This window comes from Sturnira hondurensis, unplaced genomic scaffold (genome assembly GCF_014824575.4).
Source record: "Sturnira hondurensis isolate 20B ecotype Veracruz unplaced genomic scaffold, ASM1482457v3 Scaffold0022017, whole genome shotgun sequence".
In the NCBI taxonomy this organism is placed as follows: domain Eukaryota; kingdom Metazoa; phylum Chordata; class Mammalia; order Chiroptera; family Phyllostomidae; genus Sturnira; species Sturnira hondurensis.
Window position 1 is genome coordinate 8,530,523 of NW_028094648.1, and position 24,868 is coordinate 8,555,390.

Genomic DNA, 24,868 nt, shown 5'->3' on the forward strand with positions numbered 1-24,868 from the left:
GGCCAGAGATATGGCCAGACATCCTACAATGGACATGACAGCTGCCACAACAAAGAATTATCTGGCCCAAAATGTTGATATCCTCATCTAAGAAAGTTAGTAAGATCAAAATAATATTTCTAAAACGTGAGTGTTTTATAAGAGGAACTAAACAAATCTAATCTTTATCATTTAGCTTGATGTGATGGTTTTCATGTAGTTGATTATAAGCAGCTGGGATGAAGTGGAAAGAACATCACTATGGACTCAACATTTTGGTTTGAATTCCAGTTTTGCCACGTGCTTCAGGGCACAAAAGGTTCGTAAAGCTCAGGAACTCAATTTTCTACCCATAAAGGTAACTGTGCCTTCTATTCCCACCTACATACCCTGCATACTATCGCCACACTAACCTTTCCAAAACATCGTTTTGTTAAGAATACTGGAACACTCAAAAAAAAAATCTCCTACATTTCACAGACCATCCACAGTATGGTTTCCAATGCAATGATGCAACTTTACTTCTCACTTGTTCCCCAGCAAATTTCACTTAAGTATCTTCATAGGCTTTCTCTTTACCATACTCAAATTTAGCTTTTCCTAAACTTTTTGATTCTGACAGAAGAGCAAGAAATACTTTTCCACCCGTACCAAAATCTTTAGTATCAACTCAACATTCAAGTCCATATAAACTTTCCTATGACCTCTCATTGTTGGTTTCAAAGAGAATTGAATTCTATGTTCATTCTGTCTCCAATCTAAACTTGAGGAACCTTCAAGGCTTAGTATCAATCTCTACTCAGCCATTTAAACAAATATGCTACATATGTAGCAACCACCACTGACTGGCCAGGCATGGTGCTGGACAGGAATTCAGAGATGAATTAAGGCAAAACTAGATTACTACACCTCACACAGGGCTGGTCGTTAGCCTCTTCATAGGCTACCATGAAGTACTACCATCAAGACCTTGATGACAGTACCTGCTCATCAAGTTCCAAGTCTCTAGATTCATGATTCTAGGATTCATAAGGTGTTTTGTTGTTGTTGTTGTTGGGGGAAGGGAGGGAGAGAGAGGAACAGCAAGTTCCTGATGTGAAAGAGAAACAGCAATCAGAAGCCTCTTGTACACTCCCAACTGGGGATAGATTATTCAACCTAAGCACGTGCCCTGACCAAGAATCAAACTTGCAACCCTTCCGCATATGAGATGACATTCCAAACCAACTGAGTTACAGTGGCCAGGGCAGATTCATAAGGTTTTTAAAATTTTGTTGCTTAACTCTCACCAGATCAGCCCTAGCTAGGAACAACCAATGGCAAATAAAAATTTCACTATGAAAAGTCATGGCAAGACCCATTATCTTCCCTTAGAGGGGAAAATAATGGGTCTGCTCAAAAGATAGTCACATCCTAAAATTACTAAATTACAGTATTCTTTTTATATCTACTAAATAGTTATTAAGACACACAATCTGATCTCATTATAACAATAAACTCCAGTACTAATTAGGCATGAAATGCATACTTAAAAACTACCTAACTGAATAGCATTTATTAAATTCCACTCTTCAAGTTTATCACACTCACAGGTCACTTAAAGACTTGGCCTGGCCAACCCCTGCTTCTTATTCACACCTTTCAAACAAAACAACCCTAGTTGTGTACTTTTTTTTTTGTACTGTCTCTAGGGAGCTAAGAAGCTCCTGAACAAAGTAACGGGAGGGCAGTGTGTGGGTGGGGCTTCCTTCCAGTAAACTGTATAAGTGGGATACTTTATGTCATCTCATGAATTCTAAACCTCTTAATTTTCTAACTAGATGCTACCTTATCTTCCCAAATATTTTCACAAATTTCATGTCAGATATTACGATACTGCATTATCTTGCTTCTGCGATACCATCACTTCTTCTCTTCCCTACAGTTCTTTAACACCCTTAAGAAATTTCCATTTTTCCCCCCCAGAATTTGAGCCTTTTCCCAGATCAGGATAACTCTCTGGTTTGCATTTTTTGAACCACACCTAGTTTAAAGATCTAGTTTAAAAGACTTCCCTTTAAATAAGCTCGTTTGTTCCAAAAGATGTCCATTTCCTCCATAATTTAGATTCCCAAATGAAAGATCCCAGAGAATGTGATTTTAAATAAATGGAACTGGCAAAATAAGAATTTATATTACTGAAAGTCTTAAAATCTACATGTTTTTACAAATTCATTGCTATAATAAAATCCATTAGTATAACTCAGTTGATTTAAATTAAGACATCACTTAATTCTGCTATTAATTATCTCCTTATATTCCTTGCAGAGAGGCAAAGAGGGGCAAGAAGGCAGAATCTGGATACGCAGAGGGAGAAGGGAAAAGCCCTTCTGAGGTACCAGGGCATCAGCACCAGGATCCCTGGGTAGTTTGAAATACGTGTTTGCACATGGGGTAGCCTTCAAAGATGGGACTGAGGACAGCTGCCGCATCAGTGACCCAGAAGGTTCACAGGATGTGAGCTACACAGCTTCAAAGTTCCCTATCTGACACTCCTGGAAAATAAAGAAGTTTTAGGGTTCTGCCTGAGAAAATGAGCTACATACTTTATTTCTGTAAATATGATAAACTCATTAATATTTATGCTTGTGGAATTTCATTTTTAAAATATGAAGTTAAAAATTAATAACAGATCATAAGATCATACACACCAGCTGACTTGGGCTCCAGTTCTATCAAAAACGCATGTCTAGCCCTGGCTGGTGTAGCTCAGTAGATTGAGCGCGGGCCTGTGAACCACATGATCGAGGTTCGATTCCCAGTCAGGGCACATGCCTGGGTTGCGGGCCAATTCCCAGCAGGGGACTCATGAGAAGCAACCATACATTGATATTTCTCCTTCTCTCCTTCCCTTCCCCTCTAAAGATAAATAAGTAAAATTAAACAAACAAACAAAAAACCCCACATGTCTAAATTTCTTCACCTTACCACCACTAAGGAACAAGGAAAACATGAACAACTTTTTAATACCTCATGTTATAGTAAGATCCCCATCTATCTGAACATGGGGTAACAAAACTGACTTAAATCTTACCAACAGAATGTTATAAATGACAAAAGTAATTTGTGTTTACAACAGAAAATTCAGAAGTCACTAAAAATATGAAGAAGTTTAAAATAAGGTATATCTACTACCCTATCAAAGAGAGACGTCACTATTTTGATTAATTTCAAAACTGATTTTTAACATCAGACACTGTATCTACACAGTATTTTCTTTTTTAATTCATCATGGGAGAGTACACATTCAATACTGCCACTATGTGGAATATGTGTGAAGTCCCTCAACTGTAACTGGCATAAGGGTCATGCAAGTCATGTAAGAAATTTGGTCTCATTATTATACAGTTTTACCTCATTCCAACCTAACACACTGATAATCAGATTGATTAAATTTAATGTAATGTAACTAAGCCTTACTACACACAAGATACTGTGAGCTTGTTTAGAAACATAAAAATGAGTATGATACTGTCCCTCTGCTTAAATTGCTCATCATCTACACAGACCAAAGTACAAGGCTGTCGTGTTACAGAACTCCAAAAAAGGATATATGAATAGTGACAGGTAACATTGAAGAGGAAGTAAACCAAGTGAGGAATTTAGAATTTCACAAAGGGCTGAAAAAAAGGTGCTCTATGCAGAATGAACATCAAAAGCTAACAGACTATGAATATTCATGAAGTTCTCTGGCAACAGCAAATAAATCTAGGAAAAAGGTGAACTGAGAAAGAACTGATTGCTGAGGACCTTAAATATCTTGCTAACTCATTTTTATTCTCTAGATATAAAAACGACTTTTCCACACTTATCCTCAAGAGAAACAGAATCTGCCATTACTAAGGATATTCAGAGAAAAATGGCCAAGATTTAGAAAAAAAATCCATAATGCTTCCATTGCTCAAGATTCCTGCCACATCTGAGTTGAGTACTTTGTCTCCCAAATAGATTACAATATCTTAATCACAGAAAGAGAGTAAAAAGAACACTCAGAAGTAACCTAATTCGACCTTTGTAATATCCCTTGCCACAGGACCTGTCAGCAGTCTTCACTGCTAACAGTTACTTACAACACATTTTAAAGGCAGTCCATACCATCTAGAAACCGTGCTATTAGAAAATTCTTTCTTACATTAAATAAAAACTTGTCTGCCTCTAATTCACACCTATCGTTCTAGTAATAATTTCCACAGTTATATAGAATTAGTCTAATATTATTTTACCAGCCATGTGGCCCTTCTTTGGCTAATTTCCACTTTTAACAATTCAAAAACCTTCATTATGATGTTTTTCAGTGTTCCCAACACTGCACTATTCACACACAGGGGCTCTAAATGTTCGTTTCATTAGTGAGAAAAAAAATTAAAGCCACATTAGAATCACTGGAAATCCACTGCTAAGAAAGGCATAAAACTCTCATCTAGATTACCTTCTGATTCATTTAAACCCCCACCCCATGTTATTTTAAAGTAACATCTCGACAGAAAACTGTACTTGAAAACAATTAAATAAATTAAAAAAAAATAAAGTAACATCTCCTTGGTACAAGAATGGTCTAAAAAAATAATCCTTTGAGATATTAAACAGTGAATGACTGCTAACTATTCATAAGTCATCATAATTATATAAATTAAACTGTTTTACTAACGTAGGCTTATCATATTAAACTGCAGGCAAATTTTCCCAATGGTCCCTAGAAAAAACATACATAAAACAAAGAGGTCACCCCAACTGGTGTGGCTCAGTGGATCGAGTGCCAGCTTGTGAACCAGAGGGTTGCAGGTTCGATTCCCAGCCGGGGCACATGCCTGGGTTTCAGGTCTGATCCCCAGTTGGGTGTGTGTGAGGGGCAGCCAATTGACGTCTCTCTCACATGTTGATGTTTTTCTCCCTCTCTTTCCCCTCTCTAAAAATAAATAAATAAATAAAATCTTAAAAAAGCAAGCCAAAACAAAGAGGTCACATAATAAGGCCCACTCTCAGTGAAGCAAAGGGCTATGAGTGCAAAAACACAGTAAATAAAAAATCACATACCTATCTATTTTTAAGTTGAGGACATTTACCAATAAAACTTACTGATGATAAATCAGTCTGGGTTTAAAGTGTCTTCACAAACTTAAGAGAAAATTGATTCAAATTAAAGTGGATTTAACAGGATATGAGAAACTTATGAAATCTCTAATCAAAATGTTTAAGAAAGAATTACCTACCCTGGCCAGGTTGGATACTAAACAACTTTAAAACAAAAGGCCTGACCATCCGATCTCAGTCCGTTTCTAACTTGGTTTTCTGTAACTCTGTTCTGCAAAGGTCCTAGGGGCCCTGCAAAGAGCCTGCCAGCCCCTACCAACTTCCCCTGTTAGCACCTCTGTTCTAAGCTGTTGTCTCCACCATGGCTATAGGGGCTGTCAGCAATAATGGATCTCTGAAAGGGAAGACATAAGATAAAGGGAAAAACAATAAAGCCACAAACTTCTGGATGCTAAGACTAATTTTAACTAACACTGATTAGGTAATACAATCTATACAAATACATAAGGAATATTAAAAGTCTCATCCACAACAGTGCAACAGAGTAGATAAATAATCTAACATTTAGAAAGTATTTCACACACATCTCCTTTTTTCCCCACATGTAAATTCCTTTCCGATTAGCACAATTCACAAAATGAATGGATAAAAACAACAACAGGCTTGAAGACACGGAGAAGTCACTTCCTAACCCTACCTCTCAACAATGAGTATTTTTAAATAGCAATGTAGAGATTTTAATATATTATACCACTTGTTCATTCTTTTCTATGTGGTTTGAGAAAGTCTGATAAAAAAGTACATAAAGGATCCTTTCTTTGAGATTCAGGACTCCTTCCTTCCCCACTAAAGGTTTACCTGTTTTAGGTAAATTCAAAGAAGAAGCTGTAGATTTCTGAAAAATGAAGACTAAAATTACGTTGTTTTACAAAAATGTGGGAGTCTAAGACTGCAAGCACATGGATCAAAGAACAGAGAATGTGAAATTCTTGTAAATGTTAAAACAGGTGCGGACCCTGAAAAGATCCAGTTGATTAGAATTCTTGAGAAGGAATTTATCTGCTATAGTTTTATCTGTATAGTCAATTGAGAACCCAAATTTTATGAATAGTAAGTCTAGCAGCCATTTGCTGACACGGGCTCCTCACATTCCCTGTGTAATCAGGAGAGCCTCAGAATGAACTCTGGGCTTCCTGCACTATGCATTGCATGCTGCGCCACTTGAGTCAACCACCGCAGGGAGTCTTGCTTTCCTTTTTCAACCAATGGACTGAGAGCTGTCCTGTCCAATCAGAACTACACAAATTCACCTATACCAACCAATAGCAACTGTACAATTTGGAAGTCTCACTTACATGAAATAGATCAAAATGGGAACCACATGTGCGTGGGTGGGTGTAGGAGAGATTTCTCTATAAAAGGTAACTCCTTTGTCTTGGTGGAACAAAATATGTTTCTATCGTAAGAATTATTTTAGGCTGTTCATTTTAAGAAACAGCAGATATGAGAGAAACTCTGAAAACCAAGTAGAGGTTACCTTTCGTAAGACATTTACATTTGTAAGGGGACTCTCCATTTGTCAGGGTGTCCCCATCAGTGTACCGGGAAGAAGAGGATGACCTTACCTCTAGAAATTCTTATCAATGTAGACGGCAATGACTTAAATCTGCCTAACTGCCTCACCCTGGTTTACTGTGCTTTTTCCAGTAAGCGCCCATAACTGACTTCCCTCACCCCCAACCTCTTTTGTTTTGAGCTGAAGATGGTACTTAAGATGGCGGCTTAAGCCCATTTAGGCGAGTTACTCAGTTTTCCTAGGTCTCTCCCATGTTTGCATGAAGTATATATGTTATGAAACTTTTGTCTGCTTTTTCCTGTTAATCGTCTTTTATTTTAGGAATGTCTTAGCCAAAAGACCTCTGAAGGGAAGAGGAAAATTATTTCCCCTCCCTACAGAGCCATGGGCTATATTGTGCAGTAGGCTATACCATCTGGCTTTGTGTCAGTACACAACAAGGAAATCTCTAAAAGTATCCCTTTCAGTATTTCAGAGATAACAAAGAGGTTCAAGTACAGAGATTAAGTGGTTTACCCAGGGTCACATGGCTAACAAGGGTGGGAGCAGGAATTCCAACTCAGGCTATCTAGTTCTTAAGAGTCCTGGCTTTTAGCTACTATGTTATCTGACTCCAGGAGCTCCGAAGTCCAAGTTAGAACAAGCATAATGAGTACAAAAAGGGATCCTTATGTAAAGAAATGTTTAAAAATGTACACAGGCCTCAGGTTGTTGAAGAACAAATGACGAAAAGACAGAATGGTGTGGGGGGAGCATATAATAACCAAAGGTGAATAACAGTATAAATCTATTAAAAATAACATAAAAAATAACATCATTAAAATTAGGTAAAGATTTAAAAATTTTAAATATACATCCTAGCTCAGCCATATATAGTCAAACCTCACTTCTTGAACATCTCCCACCTTGAACAATATGGTTCTTGACCACGCTATTCATGAAAAAAATGCCTGGATTGTCAAAACTTCAGTTCTCAGCCCTGATCCACCATACCTGTCGTGCTGATACTGGTATGGTGGATCAGGCCTCTCCCAGGTGACAAAGGAGAGAATGCACGAGCAGGAGTCGATTCACTGCTAAACCTCACACTGTTAACATCTCAGGCAATTGTGCTGAATATTGTGGGGGGTTTTTGCTGCTTGTTATTATTAAATACATACAGTAAGCCACAATGGAACCTAAGGTTAGTGATAGTAGCAAAGTGAAAGTTTTTAGAACTTAAAAAAGAAACAATTGCAAAGTATGACAGCAGTGTTTTTTAAAATTTTTTATTGATTATACCATTACAGTTGTTCTATTCCCCCCCTTCATATCCCTCTACCCGCAAACTCCCTCCCCCACCATTCTCCCCCCCCTTAGTTTATAACCACGTGTCTCAAGTTCTTTAGATTCTATATTTCCCCCACTATTCTTGCCCTCCCCCCTATTTTCTACCTACCATCTATGCTATTTTCTGTGCCTTCTCCCCCCTTCTCCCCCTCCCACCCCCCCTGTTGCTAACCCTCCATGTGTTCTTCATTTCTATGGTTCCACTCCTGATCTAGCTGTCCTCTTGGTTTGCTTTTTTTTTAGGTGTGGTTGTTAATAACTGTGACTTTGTTGTCCTTTCACTGTTAATATTTTTCATCGGGGGAAAAAGGAACAGGGAAGAAGAAGCATAATTAGTAGGCATAGAATAGATAGGGAGAGATAAAAATGGTATAGGAAACAGAGAAGTCAAAGAACTTAAACATACAACCTACAGACATGAACTAAGAGGGGAAGCTAAAGCGCTGGGGTGCAGGGCAGAGGGGGAATCAAGGGGGGAAATTGAGAAAATTGTAATAGCATCATCAATAAAAAGCTTTAAAAATAAATAAAAATCAATAANCTATTTCCTTTGCCAGACTGGGGAAGTTCTCCTTTATTATTTGTTCAAATAAGTTTTCCACTCATGGCTGTTTCTTTCCCCCTTCTGGTACCCCTATAATCCGGATGTTAGAACGTTTAAAGATGTCCTGGAGGTTCCTAAGCCTCTCCTCATTTTTTTGAATTCTCATTTCTTCATTCCTTTCTGGTGGGATGTTTTGTTCTTCCTTCTGGTCCATTCCATTGATTTGAGTCCCAGTTTCCTTTTCATCACTATTGGTTTCCTGTGCATCTCCCTTCATTTCAATTAGTTTAGCCTTCATATGTTCCTCTAATTTGTGACTATAATCAACCAGTTCTGTGAGCATCCTGATAAATACTGTCTTGAACTGTGCTTCTGAGAGGCTGGCAATTTCTCGGTTGCTTAGAGTTATCGGCTCTGGGACTTTGAGTTCTTCTTGCACCATCTTTTGGGCTGTTCATGCCTGTTACTTAGCAGGATCGGAGCCCTAGGTTTTCACCAGAGCAGGGCAACTAAGGTTGTGACGCTGGGCAGGGCAACTGGGTTGCGACGCTGTATGTGGGGGCGGGGTCAAAGAGGAGCAATGGCATCCCGTCTGCCGCCTGCTGCCACAGCTGGCACCGTCACCGGGCCCGTGCGTTTTGTCCCACTGCACGCAAGTGTGCCACCACCATTAGCCCTCCACCACTGGGTTCGCCCCCTGGGGCCTGCGTGATCTATCTCACTGTGCGCGAATGTGCGACCGCGGTCAGTCTGCCCCCCATCCTGACTGGGTCTGGGCTACTTGCACGCCTAGGTTGGGGGATCTTTCCTGCCCAACCCTGCTCCACTGCTGGCTCCGGCCCTCTTACCGTCCTGGTTGAAGGGTTTGTTGTCGGACTTCCGTATAATTCAATTTTCTGTTCTTTGGCTGTGTCTTTGTTCTTCAAACCTTTGTTGTATTCAAACTTGGTTGTGGGAGAAGGCACAGTGTTTCCACCCATGCCTCCATCTTGGCAGAAGTCCGATAGCAGTGTTTTCATATCTGATCTGACTACTGAATAAGGCATGGCGAAATCCACAATGAACAAAATTTTAGAACCGAAAGAGGCCATCAAGAGTGTTGATGTTGCTAAAGGTGTGAAAGTGATCATGAAACAAGGATCACAGGCGACTGAAGACGTAGAAAACTTGTTGCTGATTTGGATAAAAGAAAAGCAGTTAGCTGGTGATACCACTTTGGAGGCAATGATATGACAAAAAGCGAAGATGCTGCATGCTGACCTCCTGAAAGACACCCCAGGAACGAGTATAGAAAGTGATTTGTTTAAGGCTGGTAGGGGGAGGTTTGATAACCTTAAGAAAAGTGGGATTCATAACGTAGTGAGGCATGGGGAGGCTGCCAATTCTAACAAAGTAGATGCTGATAATTTTGTGACAAAATTTCAATAATACATAGAGGCCAAGGGATTTGCTCCCCAATAAGAGTTCGATCGTGATGAGACAGGTCTTTTCTGCAAAAAAATAACAAAGAGATCCTATATCACATAGAAGGAGAAGTCATTTCCAGGACGCAAACCAATGAAGGACAGGCTGACACTGTTATGTAGACATGTGAGTGGGGACTTAAAATTGAAGCCTCTACTGGTCGACCATTCTGAAAACCCGTGAGATTTCAAGCAAAATAGTGTCATGAAAAACGAGCTGAACGGGATGTGGAGAGTGAAGAGCAAGGCTTGTAACCAGGCAATTTTTTATTGAGTGGATTCACGAAGTGTTTGCCCCAAGTGTGAAGAAATGCCTCTGGGAAAAACCACTGCCGCTCAGGGTACTTCTTGTAATGGACCACGCTCCTGCCCACCCTCCAGGCTCGGAGGCTGCGTTGGTGGAGCAATAAGGCTTCATCACTGGTAGGTCCTTGCCACCTACTGTCTAGCCCATGGGCCAGCAAGTCATTTCCAATTTTAAAGAACTCTACACAAAGGCACTGTTTCAGGGGTGTTTTGAGGTGACCTCTGAAACTAACTTAACCTGCAGGGAGTTCTGGAAAGAACATTTTACTGTCCTCGCTTGAGGCACACAGACAAAGCATGGGGGGAAGTGTCTTCGTCCTGGAGGAAACGGTGGCCTGAGTCTCCGCTGAGACGCTGAGGGCTTTGAGGATGAGCCTGTGTCTGTTGTGGAGGATACTGTGTCTCTGGGTAAGTCCCTGGGCTTGGAACTGGACGGTGATAATGCGGAGGAGCTGGTGGAGAATCACAGTGCAGAGCGGACCAGCAAAGAACTCAGAGCCCTTCAGATGGAGCAGCAGCAAATGACAGCTAGGGGGCTCTCTTCCAAGGAGGAGAGGGGAAGAAAGGGCATTTCTACTTCACTAATCAAGAAAATGCTTGGGAAATGGGAAAAACGCCAAGTTTTATTGAGAAACATCACCATGACAAAAAAGTAGCAATTACACTTGTTCAATGACAGCATAGTGTTTCACTTCAGGCAAGTGCTGAAACGCAGGAGGAAACAACTGTCACTGGGTAGGTTTTAGTGAGAGAGGCCCAGTGGCCTACAGCAAGTTCTCGTGGAGGCAAAAGACAAAAGAAAAAAAGAATCCCAGAAGAACAGCTCTGTGATGCTTTTATAGAAGGGGACTCCGCTTCTAAACAATATCCCCCCATCCCTCCTCTCCCTAGTCATCCGTAGCCTCTCAACATTAAAGGTAGGTTCAACTGTGTACATAATTTTTTTTACTGTACATTTCTTTTTTTGTTAAGTTTTCATTTATACTTCATGTCCTTTTTGGTATTAAAGTGTTTATTTATAGATTAAACAGTACATTAGACATGTATATAAGAAAGGTTAAAACAAGACAAAATTTGGGGGTCTAGAATGGATTAACTCATTTACATTATTTCTAATGAGAAAAAAATAATTTGGTTTTGAATAAATCGTTTCTTGAATAGCATTCTGCAATGAATTAAGTTTGAGAACCAAGGTGCCACTGGTATTTCCTGAAAAAATTAAATGTAGCGTTACCATCTGTTCCAGCAATTTCACTTCTGGGTATATTCCCAGAAGTGAAAGTAAGGACTTGTACAGATATTTGTATGCCCATGTTCATAGTGGCATTATTCACAAGAGGCAGAGGCAATCCAAGTGTCCATCACGGAAAGAATGATAAAGAAAATGTGATAGATACACAAACACAAAGGAATATGTTATCTTAAAAAAGGAAACCCTGTCATATGCTACAGTGTGTATGAAACTTGAGGACATTATGCTAAGTGAGTAAGTGAGTCATAGAAATACAAATACTCCATGATTCCACTTACGGAATCATGAGCAGTCAAACTCAGAAACAAAGTAGAATTGTGGTTGCCAGGAGCTGGGGGTGGGGCCGGTAGGGGAGGTAAGGAGCTGGTATTTCGTGAGGGTAATATTTCGGTTTGCAGGATGGAAGTGTTCTAGGGACCTGTTGTACAACAATACCCATGTGGTTGACAACACTGAACTACACATTCGGGAGGCTGAATTTTATGGAGTGTTTTTTCACAGAAAAGCATACATTCTATATGTTAATATAAACATATAAATCATGTAAGCTTAGGTGTAGGAACAGAAAGATTTAAGAATGACGTCAAACCCCTACCTTACATTATTTTTAAAAAGCAAAATGTTGGCAAGGATGAAAAAAATTGCTGTTTTCTCTTGCCCACTGAGGAGAATAAAAAAAAAATGGAAAGAAAGAAGAAAAAGATTTCTGAGATGTGCTGCAACATAATAAACCTTGCAGATGCTGTGGTAAGTGACAAAAGGCAGTCACAAAGTGCAAATATTGTCTGATTCCACATAGATGGGTTGCCTGAAGCAGTCAAATATGAGACAAAAAGTAGAATGGTAGTTGTCACAGGCTTGGGGATGGAGGCAGCTGTGTTTAATGGCACGGAGTTCCAATTTTGGAAAGTAAGGAAGTTCTGGAGATGGATGGCTGCACAGCAGTACGAATGTACTCAATGCCACTGAAATAACTACGCACTTAGAAATGGTTAACATGGTCAACTTGGTATTACATACACAAGTATTTTGCCATGATAAAATGGATTGAAGACCTAAATGTAAGAGTCATAAACCTCTCAGCAAAAAACACAAGAGTAAATCTCATGAACTCAGATTAGGCAGAGGGGATGACACCAAAAGCACAAGCAACAGAAGGAAAAAATAAACTGGATATCATATTAAATATTTGTAAATCATCTTTCCCACAAGATATCAGTATCTAGAATACATAATGCACTCCTAACAACTTAACAAAATGAAAACAGGTTACCCACTTAGAAAATGGTCAAATGATTTAAGCCAACATTTCTCCAAAGAAGACATACAAATGGCCAATAAACACATTAAAGGATGGTGGACATCATTAGTCATTAGGCAAATGCAAACTGGAACCACAATGAGATACCAGCAAATGGCCACATAACAAAAAGGACACATAATGACAAGTGTTGGCAAGGATATGCAGAAATTGGAACACTTGTACAATTATGTTGCTCATGGGAACATAAAAGGCATAGCTACTGTGGAAAACAGTTTGGCAATTTCTCAAAAAGTTAAATACAGAGTAACCATTTATCTAATAATCCTACTTACAGGTATATACCTAAGAAAAAGAAAAACATATTCACATAAAATCTCACAAATATGGATAGCATCATTTTTCATAATAGTCAAAAGATGGAAACCCAAATGCCCATCAACTGATAAATGGATAAACAAAATGGGGTAATATTATTCAGACATAAAAGGCAATAAAAAAGAGAATGTTATGATACACGCTAAAATACGGATAATCGTTGAAACATTATACTAAATCAGTGATTTTCAACCAGTGTGCTGCAAGAAATTTTTTTTAATTTTAAAAATTTATTTATTTCTTAGAGAGAGGAAAGGGGAGGAGAGAGGGAGAGAAACACTGATGTGAGAAACATAAACTGGTTGCCTTTCACACATGCCTCAACGGGTGACCAAACCTGCAAACTAGGCATGTGCCCTGACCGGGAACTGAACAGGTGACCTTTCTTCGCTTTGGGGGAAGACACCCAACTGAGCTGCACTGGTCAGGGCACTGCAAGAATTTCTAAAACATGCAATACCTCCCTGGCTAGTTAGCTTAGTTGGTTAGAGTGTTGTCCCGTGTGCCAAGACTGTGGGTTTGATCACTGGGTAGGGCACACGCAAGAGTCAACTGATGAATGCATAAGTAAGCGGGGTAACAAATTCCTGTCCTCTCTGTCTCTCTCCCCTTCCTGTGCTTTCTCTCTCTCTCTAAAACCAATACATTAAAAAAAAAATCGGAACAAAACATACAACACCTGACTATTAGTCAAGGGCACTGACCTCCTTTCCCTTACACTGTCAAATAAAAAATAACAAGAGCCAAGACAACAACAGCCATCTGATGTGAATAAATTAAAATCATACCTATTTTTGTCAAATCAGCAATATATATATATGTGTGTGTGTGTGTGTGCGTGCGCCACACATTTTACTAATTAATCTGTGTGCCACGAGGTAAAAAAGGTTGAAATCGCTGTACTAAATGAAACCTTGGCTGGTGTGACTCAGTGGATAGAGTGCTGGCCTGCAAACCAAAGTGTGGCAGGTTCGATTCCCAGTCTAGGGCACATGCCTGGGTTGCAGGCCAGGTCCCCAGTAGGGGGCGCATGAGAGGCAGCCACACATTGATGTTTCTCTCCCTCTCTTTCTCCCTCCCTTTTCTTCTCTAAAAATAAATAAAATCTTAAAAAAAAATATTGCTGTACTAAATGAAATAAGCCAGACACAAAAGCCACATATTATATGATTTCATTTACATGAAATGAGCAGAAGAGGCAATTCCCTGGACATAGAAAGTAGATAAGTGGAGCTGGGGCCTGGGGAAAACGGGAAGCGACTGATAACGAGTTGGGAGTTTTTTGTGAGAATAATGAAAATATTTTGAATCAGATAGTGGTGTAACATCAGTACAACTTTACGAATATTCTAAAAAATCAGTAAATCACATTTTCTATAAGTGAATTTTATTGTGTGAATTTCATCTTAACAAATACAAACTTGAGAAAAAAATTACATTAAGAGGATTAGTACAAAAAGACTGGAGCAAAGTATACAATGATCCCAGATGACAAAGAGTAGGCAGAAATATTCTTCTTTAGCTTGTTTTTCCACCAACAGTTTGTTCAAAGGTCAAATAAACATTCTTCAAAGGAAACTGAAGTTCAGTTGAGGCAAGGTGACAGACAGTAAGCTTGGAAAAGGTTTAGGTCTACCCCTCCAAACAATGGAACAAAACTAAAATACTGTCAATCTGGAATATCATTACAAGGTACAGAGTGTATCTGACCCTACAAGCTCACATTAAGCATAAGTAACAGAATTTAAAACTGTTAATGAAATATTTGGCTTCAAAATAATAGCACTTAGCTCACGCAATTACATCCACCACACGCTGTCTGGTCAAGTATCATCTAAATGCTGAGTACAGTTCTGGGGAGAAGGTGTTAGAAGACCATCACAGTAGTCTTGAAATGTTTTAAGGAGTCAATTGTGTGGGAAAGAGATTACACTTGAAAAAGCAAAAAACAGTGCGAACAACACAGACTTTGATGTCAAAAAGGCCTGGTTTCAAACCCGACTCTTATCATTTACTGTTTCATTTGATGCTTAAAAGAGAGATTAAGTTGCCTTACCTAGACAATGATACCTATCTCACAAATGGATAAAAATGAAATGCAATTAAGTGCAAAAATGTTTATAAGGTAGCTGGCACAGCCTGACACACTGTGATATACAACGATCTTAGTTCCTATCTGTAGACTTTTCCTAGTTGTTCTAGAATAGTGTTTTTCAAACTTAGAATTACAATCCATTAATGGGGTCACAAAATAAGCTTAGCTGGTTGTAACCAGCATTTTTTCCTAAAGAAAACACAACAGAAAATATTAGAGGGTACCCCATGTACTAAAAGTAACTGTAGCTGTATGAAACTTTTGTTTCAATTATTCATATATATGTGTGTGTACTAGCCTATGATGTAAAATGTATTTCTGGTCATGAAGCTGAAGCGGAAAAAAAAAAAGAAGAAGAAGTTGTAAAAAACACTACTGTAAAGTGCTGTTCTCTAAGTATGTTCTATGGATACTGGTTCCTTAGGATCTCAGGTAAGTCAAAACCTTAACACTTAAGAGATTTACTATATTCAATTCACATTAGCATATCAAAAAGTACAGCATTAAAAAAAACCTGTTTATTTTTGTTGACTTTCGATTATCCCATATAGATTTGACCTCAGACCCACCACTATTTCTTCACACAGTACCTACTGCCACATTCAGAACTGGTATTATATGGTTTACACTTGGGGAAAAAAACAATTCCTCTACATGAAAAAGAAGGTACAATGAGTATCTTACGGGAAAGTAGATTTTTACCTTACAAAGAAAAAACTCTTGACTCTTCGAATCTTCCTCTCCTGCCACTAACATCCACCCCCTTTTAACTTATACTCCAAACACAACGCATCCCAACGCACTTTGTGGTTATCAAACTTTCCATTCACGTAAATTTTTTCAGGAAGTATAGGACATCTACAGTATCAAGAAATGTAGCCAGGATCAAACCAGTAACCAGGAGCCACCCAGTCAAAAGAAACTTCTGGGATAGTATTTAAGATTTGCTTTACAGCAACAACCCCTATACTCAGAAACCAAAGCTGCAAGACTTAATCAGCTTCTGCAAGTGGAGTCAATGTGTTCTAATAATACGTAATCTAAAACGGGCTGATGAGTGCAGCTAATCCTCATTATTACGGCAGCATCATCATCACTTGGAAGAGGCATATGATGATATTTAGATGATTCTGGGTTCTCTTAAAGTGTATACGAACCCAAGATTCCTTTGGGAGGACGTGATTTCACACTGAAAAAACTGTCAATATCACAGTTAGTTCTAATAATATTTCTTATCACTTAACAATAAAACAAAGGCTTGACATTATATATTCAAGAGTACCTCGTAATTCAAACCTTCCTAATTAGGAGTTACATACACCTCTGACTCTGCTCTAACAGTTGTCAGAGCATAAATTCCTTTCCCACTCTCCCTCCTTCTAATGCCATCTCCCGTCCTTAAAGTTTGCTTCAACTACTTTGGACTATTATTTTCTTCTCAATTTCTGAGCACTCTCAAAACTTTTTGTTCCTATTGCTCTTTTTTTTGGGGGGGGGCAATTCACTGTATACATCTAGGTTATTTAACTGCATTAAACATAGATCCCCAAAGGCCCGTAAGTGCCTTAATGAACAGGTATCAACTTTTAAGAATCTTTAGACTCTCACACAAGATCTTCTAAGACCTTGGAAATCTCTATTTAAATCTCTATTTAAATCTTACTCTATTTAAGAGTAAGAGCAGCTAGTCTCAGAGTTCACTATATGCCAGACCCAGTACTAAGAGCTTACATGAATTCTTTCAGTCCCCACAACTCTATAAAGTTAAGAACTATCATTTTCACCATCAAATAGAGGAAGAAAATGAAGCTCAGGGTAACTTGCCCAAGGTCATACAACTAGTAAATGGCAGAGCCAGGGCCTGAGTCCAGGCAAAGCTCTTCACCACCTTAGTACACTGTAAAGTTGCAGTCCTGCAATACCGGAGCCCACAAAGGACTTCGATTTCACTAACTTGTAAGTTTCAATTTCAACAAAGAGTAGAAACATTTTAGCCAAAAGTTAAAACTTTATAAAAGGGTAAATTAAGAGAAAGAATTTCCCATAGACAGCTTTATGTGGTTGCAATTAAATATGAGAGTAACTGCCTCGCATGTCCTTTCTATTTATGGAAGTGATATTACCATGTGGGTCACAATTTTATCAAGAAGTTGGCTTATGAAAATACAGCTTTGGTTTTCCAAGAGCCCTATTTAAAAATGTAAAGGAAAGACAGATGTGATAACTGTCCAACTCCAAAAAAAAAAAAAAAAAGCCAGACCCAGTGCTTGTTTAAGAAATGAGAGCCAGGACTCTTGTTCTACCCTTGACTCTTACACAAAGCGGCACCATCCCCTGCCCTCTGCACACAAAGCAAGCTTTACCCCGCTGCCCAAAGGTGAGTGCTGGTTCACACGGCCTCTCCTTCGCCGCCAGAAACGCACCCATCTCCCTCCCGTGCAAAGAACTGCCCACTGCACAGACTGAGACCACTAAGGTCTGCACCGTTCCCGGGGACATCTCGTCAAGCAGACCCCTCCCCGACACACAAAATGCTCTGGCCATCATCCCGAAGCCAGTAAGTATTTATTCCCTGTCACACAAAGCAGGATCCCTTCCTACAAGCAGTTTCCCACCCCCGGCTCCTCCCACGACGAGCAGCCCTTCCCAGGCTGTGCCAATCCACAGACCCCAACGGGACCCAAACCCAAAGGGTCCACAACCCAGAGAAGTGGTTACTGGATCCTTTCCTCTCGCACACCTCGAATTCCATCCAAGTCTAGCTGACCCTCTCCCGGCCAAAGCGAGAAAGGCACGAGTCCCCGTCGGAGAGCGGATCCGGCTACACAAAGCCAGGTGTCCCGCCAGGTGCCATTCCCGGGGGACCCTAGGACGAGGCTCTCCGCCCCCGGGCTCCTCCCCGCCCAGCTCCGGCCCGCGCCCCGCGCTCACCAGCTCTCCTCCTCCTCCTCCCAGCCTGACAGGCGCTCCAGCTCCTCGGGCCGCAGCGGCTCCACCTCGTCCAGCAAGCCGCCCTCGCCCGCTGCCAGCAGGGATGTGGTGTCCCGCAGCTCCTCGCTACTCGTCCGCCTCGGGCCCGACCCAGCCCCGCCGGTCGACTTGACGCCGAGGCCCAAGGGGAAGCCCCGAGGGGACGCGGAGCCGGAGGAGGGAGTGGACGTGCCGCCTCGCACCGGGCTGCCGGGCCCGAGGGAGCCAGCGCCCTGCACGGCCCCCGAGCGACTCCTCAGCTGTTCGTTCTGCTTCTCCAGCTTCTTCACCAGCTCCTGCAGCTTCCGCACCTCCTGGTCCGCGTTCACGTTGGAGTTAACGTCCTCCATCCCGGCCCCGCCGCCTCTGCTGCCCGCCACCCGCACAACCACCGGGAAAGATCCGCGGCAAAGAGGCGTCGCCGCCGTTGCCGCTCACTCTAGCCGAGGCGCCGGCATAGAGCAGGGCCAGGCCCCACCGCCAGCGTCCCCCCAGCTCGGGTTCCGAAGTGCCGCTGGCCCCAGCCGACCCGCCTCATCTGCGCCGGCTCCAGGATTGGGGGAGGCGGCGCCAATATCCGGCCGCGGCCGCCATCTTCCCTCCGTCCCTCCGCCCCTCCGCCCCCCGCAGCCCAGCCCCGTCGGTGACCTCAGAGCGTGGAGGGTGGACGCGGCCCGTGCGGGCGCTGTGAGGACCCGGTGGCGAGCTCGCGGCGGGGCGGGGTGCGCGGGCGGGGCGTGTGCCGGAAGGGGCGTGTCCGCGCCGTCGGCGGAGGTGGGTCGCTGCCGGGCTGCCCGGGAGGGGTGTTCTCGCCGCGGGCGGAACACGGGCGAGGGCTGTGGTTCGCTCACCTCCGCCTATTGGTCTTGGTTGAGGGGCGTGTAGTGTGTTGTCTACCCCTAAACACCGGCATGTGGGACCAGCAAGTGGGTCCTATATTCCCTCCTTGCTGGTTCTCGGAAGGGCACTCAGCCAGGCCCCAAGGAAGGACAGTTTACTTTGCCTGTTTGTTCAGCAAACATTTATTCGATGCCTACTTGAAATAGGAGATTGGCTAGCAGGAGCCTCAGAGACCATCTGTGACCCATCTCTGCAAATGAGAAAACACAATCCCACATGGTTAAGAAAGATCTAAGGTCAAAATAATAACCATAAATTGAGTGCTTACTACGGGCCAGGCACTGTGTTAAGCACTTTTGAAAGGCTTTATCTCGCCGTATAAAATAATAGTTTCCCCGACTTAAAAGCGAGGTATAGAAAACTGCTCCTCTCTCCGTGCCTTTGTCCGTGTACTGATGCATAATTGGCTCTTTTGATCAGATTTGTTCTGAAAAACTTTTACATTGTGGGACCTGATTTTTTTAAAGTTGTATATTAAAAGTACTTAATAATCATGTTGACAAATACTGATGAAAGTTGAGAGATGTATGAATGTAAAAATCTGCGGTTAGTGGCACCTGTTTATAATGTGTACTACAGGCAGTAAAACAAAACAAACAAACAACAAAAAACACTTAAATGCTTTGTTTTTATCACTTTTATTCCTCTTCATGTGTCAGTTGTGTACTATTTGGCTTGTGTTTGCAGATTTCCTCTAATTGCCTCCTCCACCCAAAGCTAATAATAATCCGGTCCCATTACTCCTGGGTGTGGTCCTGGTTTACTTGCTCATGCTCTTTAGCTTTTCTGTGCTGTATTTTCTTTGCCTGAAATATTCTGCCTGTCAAATCTGATTTCTTGAAACCCATGTTCACCCACTCAGGAAACCTTCCCCTGACAATTCCACAAACATGTAGTTGTTCTGTTCACTCTAGCATTACCTGATCCAGTAGTTTTGAACAGGTAGTTCTGCAGTTTAAAAAAAAATTTTTAAGAAATCTTTTTTATTTTTGTTTGTATAGTTGAAGAAAGTGGACCATTCATTTTTGTTTTCCATGTCTAGTGTATTGCCTGACACAGTGGATATCCAATACTAAATTTATTGAAAGGTAGAATGTGTTCATAGCAAAAAAAAACAGCATTGAGTATTTTGAAAGATTCCTGACTAACTATAAATCAATAAGAGTATTCTCAGCTATGCACACCCAGTCAAAGGATGTCTTTGTCTGCTAGTACACAACAGTTGTGAATTAATATGTATCATCCGTATAATGCTCATCTACATAGCATTGCTGTCTTGGATACATCTGAATGTGTCCAAGACACTAGTTGCCAGAATGTTAAACACCGTGACTATTTCACATATAGCACTTTTGCTTGCATTTAATGGTTTATGAAATAGATTCCAAGTGGCCTGTTTCTGTATTGAGGATACTTCAAACATATTCCTTGAAAGGAAGAGTTCACATGACAGTATAAAGTTAAACACTGATATTCCATTGGGTACGGAGGGTTTGGTGTCTTGTGGAGGGATGAATTGAAAACCAAAAAGCTTGGTGGCAGATTCTAGCTGTACCACAAATATGGTGCTTGACATAATCTCTGGTCCTTACGCATGTCGTGCTGGCTCAATATTCAAAATATGTCTAAATTCTTTCTAGCACCTCCACTACTGCAACTCCAGCTCAGTTTGCTTTTTCTTGTCTAGATTACTGTGGTACTGTTTTAAAGGGCTTTTCTAGTTGGAACCAGATGATCCTCTGTGTAAGTCAGATCAGGTAACTTTCTCGCTAGGAATGTCCCGCTTGCTTCCCAACATACTTACAATCCAAAGTCCTTTCCTTAGGCTCGAAGACTGGATAGACTTCTGCAAGTATTTATAAATAAATATTTGTTTTGACTGTTAATCTTTTTATTTATGTATTTTCAGAGAGGGGATGGGAGGGAGAAAGAGGGAAACATCAACGTGTGGTTGCCTCTTGAACACCCCCTACTGAGGACCTGGCCTGCAACCCGTGTCCTGACTGGGAGTCAAACTAGTGACCCTTTGGTTCGCAATCTGGTGTTCAATCCACTGAGCCGCACCAGCCAAGGCAACACCCGCAAGTATTGGATTGACTACTGCTCTTCACTTTCATCATTCTATTCCTTGATGTTCTTCAAACATGCCAAGCATGCTTCTACTTTGGGAACTTTGAACTTAATGTTCCCTCTGTCTAGCACCTATTCTTCCTCTACATTGTCTCATTACTGACTCTTTTCATTCTGCTCTCAGCTCAAATATCACCTGACCTCATTATCCTTGTTATTACCATCCTTTCAAATAGCATTGCTGTCATTCCCCATCCCCTCAGCCTGTTTCATTTTTCCTCAAACACATTATGTGTTTCCTCCTTTGTTTATTTCCTATCTGTCTTCAGTAGAATGTTAACTATGTAAGAACAGGGCTCAGCTGTATCTTTGGTGCCTAAAACAGTGCCTGCTCTGTGGTAAGTGCTTAATAAATGTTGAATGAATGGGTGGATTTAGGTCATGTGAAGCCTCTTAAAAGAGAATTTCAGGTACATGTGTTTGCTGTCCCTCAAATTATTACAGTGGGAATTTCTAATAATGTTGAGTGGTTGTTGTTTTTTTTTTTTTAGTAAATTTTCCTCTTCCAGAAGAGCAACATGTCACACTATATATGTCATCCTCAAAACTAGGTCATTCTCCACTTCTGAATGCCAACAGCCCTTAAGAATTGCTGAGAATAGAAACCCTCAGATTCTCACTAAAGTATGAGGAAAAGAATATTTTCATTCTATCCTAAACTGTATAAGAATCTTTTTCTTTCAGGTTAATTTATGATACTGTCTTCTCTAGTGACTCAAATGTTAAAGCACTTTTTAAAAATGTCACTCTAAAAGTTACTCTCATACACCTATGCAGAGGAGAGCTGGTAGGCCAGGCATCTGCAGTATGCACACAGCCCAACTTGCTGTTCAGGTGTTGTCTTTTATGATAAGCTTGCCTTGCTGCCGAATGAAGGACTTGCTTCTTTTCTGGGCAGGTGTGGCCCTTTCCATAACTTGCTCCTACTTGCATGTTAGCTCTTGGTGAAACTTGTGAGCAAGTGGAAAATATTACAAGGCACTAGAAGTATTTAGATTGAAAAACTGTTACTCAATGGCTAAGAGGTATTTAGTAATCCTAAAAAAACTTAAATCAAGATGTGTGTATATGTGTTTAGAAATTGCTAGGCACTTACAGAAATATTTGCATTTATTTTTTTTAAAGATGATCTAATTCTTTGAGAAACACTCTACTATCCAATACGACCACTTTACCTTCACAGACACACCTCTGGCTAGTCCTTCCCTCTGTGTCTTCTCTCACCTATTCCTCACCAGTGTCATTCCCCTGATGTACCTCCCTCTGCTCTATCCAGGGGTCTCTTCTTCACTGTCAGGCACATGCAATTTTAAAAAGGTATTCCAGGAACTTTACAGGCCACGTACGTAAGAGATTCAGAATTAAAATCTTGGGGGCAAAAAGAAGGGCCAAGTATTTGGACTTAGAATTTTTCCGGTCAGCATTGCTCAGGTCTCACAGTTGTGGGCTGCCTGAAAGGTGCCCATAATGTCAGGGATCCCTTCCTTAGGGAGGTGTGCTGGCCAGAGGGTGGCCCCCATCACATTGTTGGGGGCATGTAACATATGGATGCAGGGTTGGGGTGGTCCGGGATGCAGGAAGAGGTGAATTGGTTCTTGAACACTTACGAGGCTGCTGTCTCAGTCCCAGATGAAACAACACCTTATCTCCCATACTTGCTGTGGTAGGAAGTGGGAAGACCCGATTGTTAAGTAACATTTGTTGTTTCCTCCTTTCTTTAAATAGTTTATCAGCAGGACACTGAAGTTGAAAGAGTCGAATAAGAATCACTTCTGAATATCCATGGTGTTCTAGAGAACCTACCATTCTGTGATGGGAGAACACTTTTTAAGAATCATCCAGATCTCCACATTGCTAAGTCAAGTCCTGTGACCTGATCTAGGATTTAAAATATATTATTCTGAGTATTGACTTAGAGATGCTATAGAGATAGTAGACTATAAATACAGGCTTGTGTTAGGCTAATGTAAGCTGTCATTGACATATTTGTATAATTATTCTTCTACCAAGCACGTTTGTAGAGAACTGCATTCCTGAGTCTTTGGGATACTCCTAGAATATTACACAGACTGAAAGGCTCACCAGCTATTCAGTTTGCCCAAGCACGTCTAGAAAGTTACTTGCTCATTCATCATCATTGTATAAACATAGTTCTATGTGGTCTGGAAGTTTAATCCTGTAGATATCCAGGTGCCTCTGAATTGGCCAATACTAATAGTAGCTAATAATTAGTGACTACCTTAATGATACATAATAATTCATTAAAACTCAAAATAGTCATTTGAGGTAGCTTTTATTAGTATCATCATCTCCATTCTACAAACAGAGAGGTTAAATAATTTCCCAAATCCCATAGCCAGGAAGCAGTAAAGCTGAATTAGAGTCCAGGTGGTCTGACTTCAGATTCTGCACTCATAATTCCCAACAGTGCCTGACCAAGAGGAGTTCTGCATTGTTTTCCTTAAAAGACTGTGGATACCTCAGTGAGCCACCATTTGGGATGGGGGTTGAGGGAGCAAGAGTTATTGCCTTTATGCTATACAATGACACAGTCTAAGAGCAAGTTGAAGTTTTGAAGTTTTGAAGTTTCAGAACATCTGGTTCCCAACATACTGAAAAGGTGTGTTTCTTAGAGCAGGGAGGCAGTTCCTCTATCTTTTCCTCAAAAGACTTCCTACTGGCCACTCACTTGACAGTACTTAGGAGGTGGGTGGGTGAGGCTTGAAGAGCCCCAGCCAGAAGTTTGCTAAGAAACTTCAGTGTCTGAGCTTCTCATTGGAAAGGCCGGTTGACAAGTCTAACCTGTAGGGGTCTTATGGGCAGAAGTCAGTGGATGGAGGCTTAGCAAGGGGAGTAGCATCACAAAAATCAACAAAGCCTGAAGATTTAAAAGTAAGAGTCAGAATATGGTGGCATGAGTCCGAAACCTCTACATGAGGGGGGAAAAATGGAACGATTCTTCAATTAGGGAAAACTAGAAGCAGATATATAAAGACAAAGCATGGAGCCGGGGGGACAGATGAGAGCAAAGAACAGTGGGTTCCATGGTAGAAGAGAAAATGATTTTTGGCAAATGTTGAAGTGGTTGCAGACAGTCTCCTTTTCATACCCTTTGTGGCAGGTTATGTAGGAGGGACAGTTGCATTTAAAGGGCCAGTGACACTGTTGCCTGGCAGGGTTGTGAGTTTCTAGCCTTGGGACAAGTTGGTAACCAGATATGCTGGATGAGGGCCCAATCTGCAAAGTTTCCTGATGCACAGGAGTGCACCATTGTGTCTGTCTGTAAACAGATTCCGTCTCCCCAAAGTTCCTGGAAACCAGATAGCTCTCATCTCACATCTGCAGTCCAGAGAAATGAGGGTAGGGTGTTGGGCAGTGCAGGGAAGAGTAGGGCATGGCACAGGTGTTCCCCGTTATCAGTGGGTATGGTTTACTTCAGGTAGGACACCTACACGTGAAGTGGCGGCTCACAGTTCAAACGGAGCTGCCCTGTCTCTCGGCATGGCTGTTTCCTGGCGCTGCTGGAGCACTTGCTTCTTCTTTTCTGCCATCTCCATTCTCCCAGATCATTTAAGCTTTCCCTCTTGCCTGTTTTTTGCAGCTCAGGTCAGTGGA

General features: G+C 41.2%; 1 protein-coding gene across 5 annotated transcripts in view; it reads right to left on the reverse strand.

Moving 5' to 3' along the window:
* SLAIN2 (SLAIN motif family member 2) overlaps window positions 1–18,934 on the reverse strand; it is a 78,256-nt gene extending 59,322 nt beyond the window's left edge. For 2 of the 5 annotated variants that reach the window (XM_037034244.1, XM_037034241.1), the window contains exon 1: window positions 18,185–18,934. In XM_037034244.1, the coding sequence (XP_036890139.1) occupies window positions 18,185–18,573 (389 nt within the window). In that variant the 5' untranslated portion in view covers window positions 18,574–18,934. The remainder of the gene's footprint in view (window positions 1–18,184) is intronic. The other 3 variants (XM_037034242.1, XM_037034243.1, XM_037034240.1) reach the window with 2 other exon arrangements.
* Window positions 18,935–24,868: the final 5,934 nt, after the last annotated feature.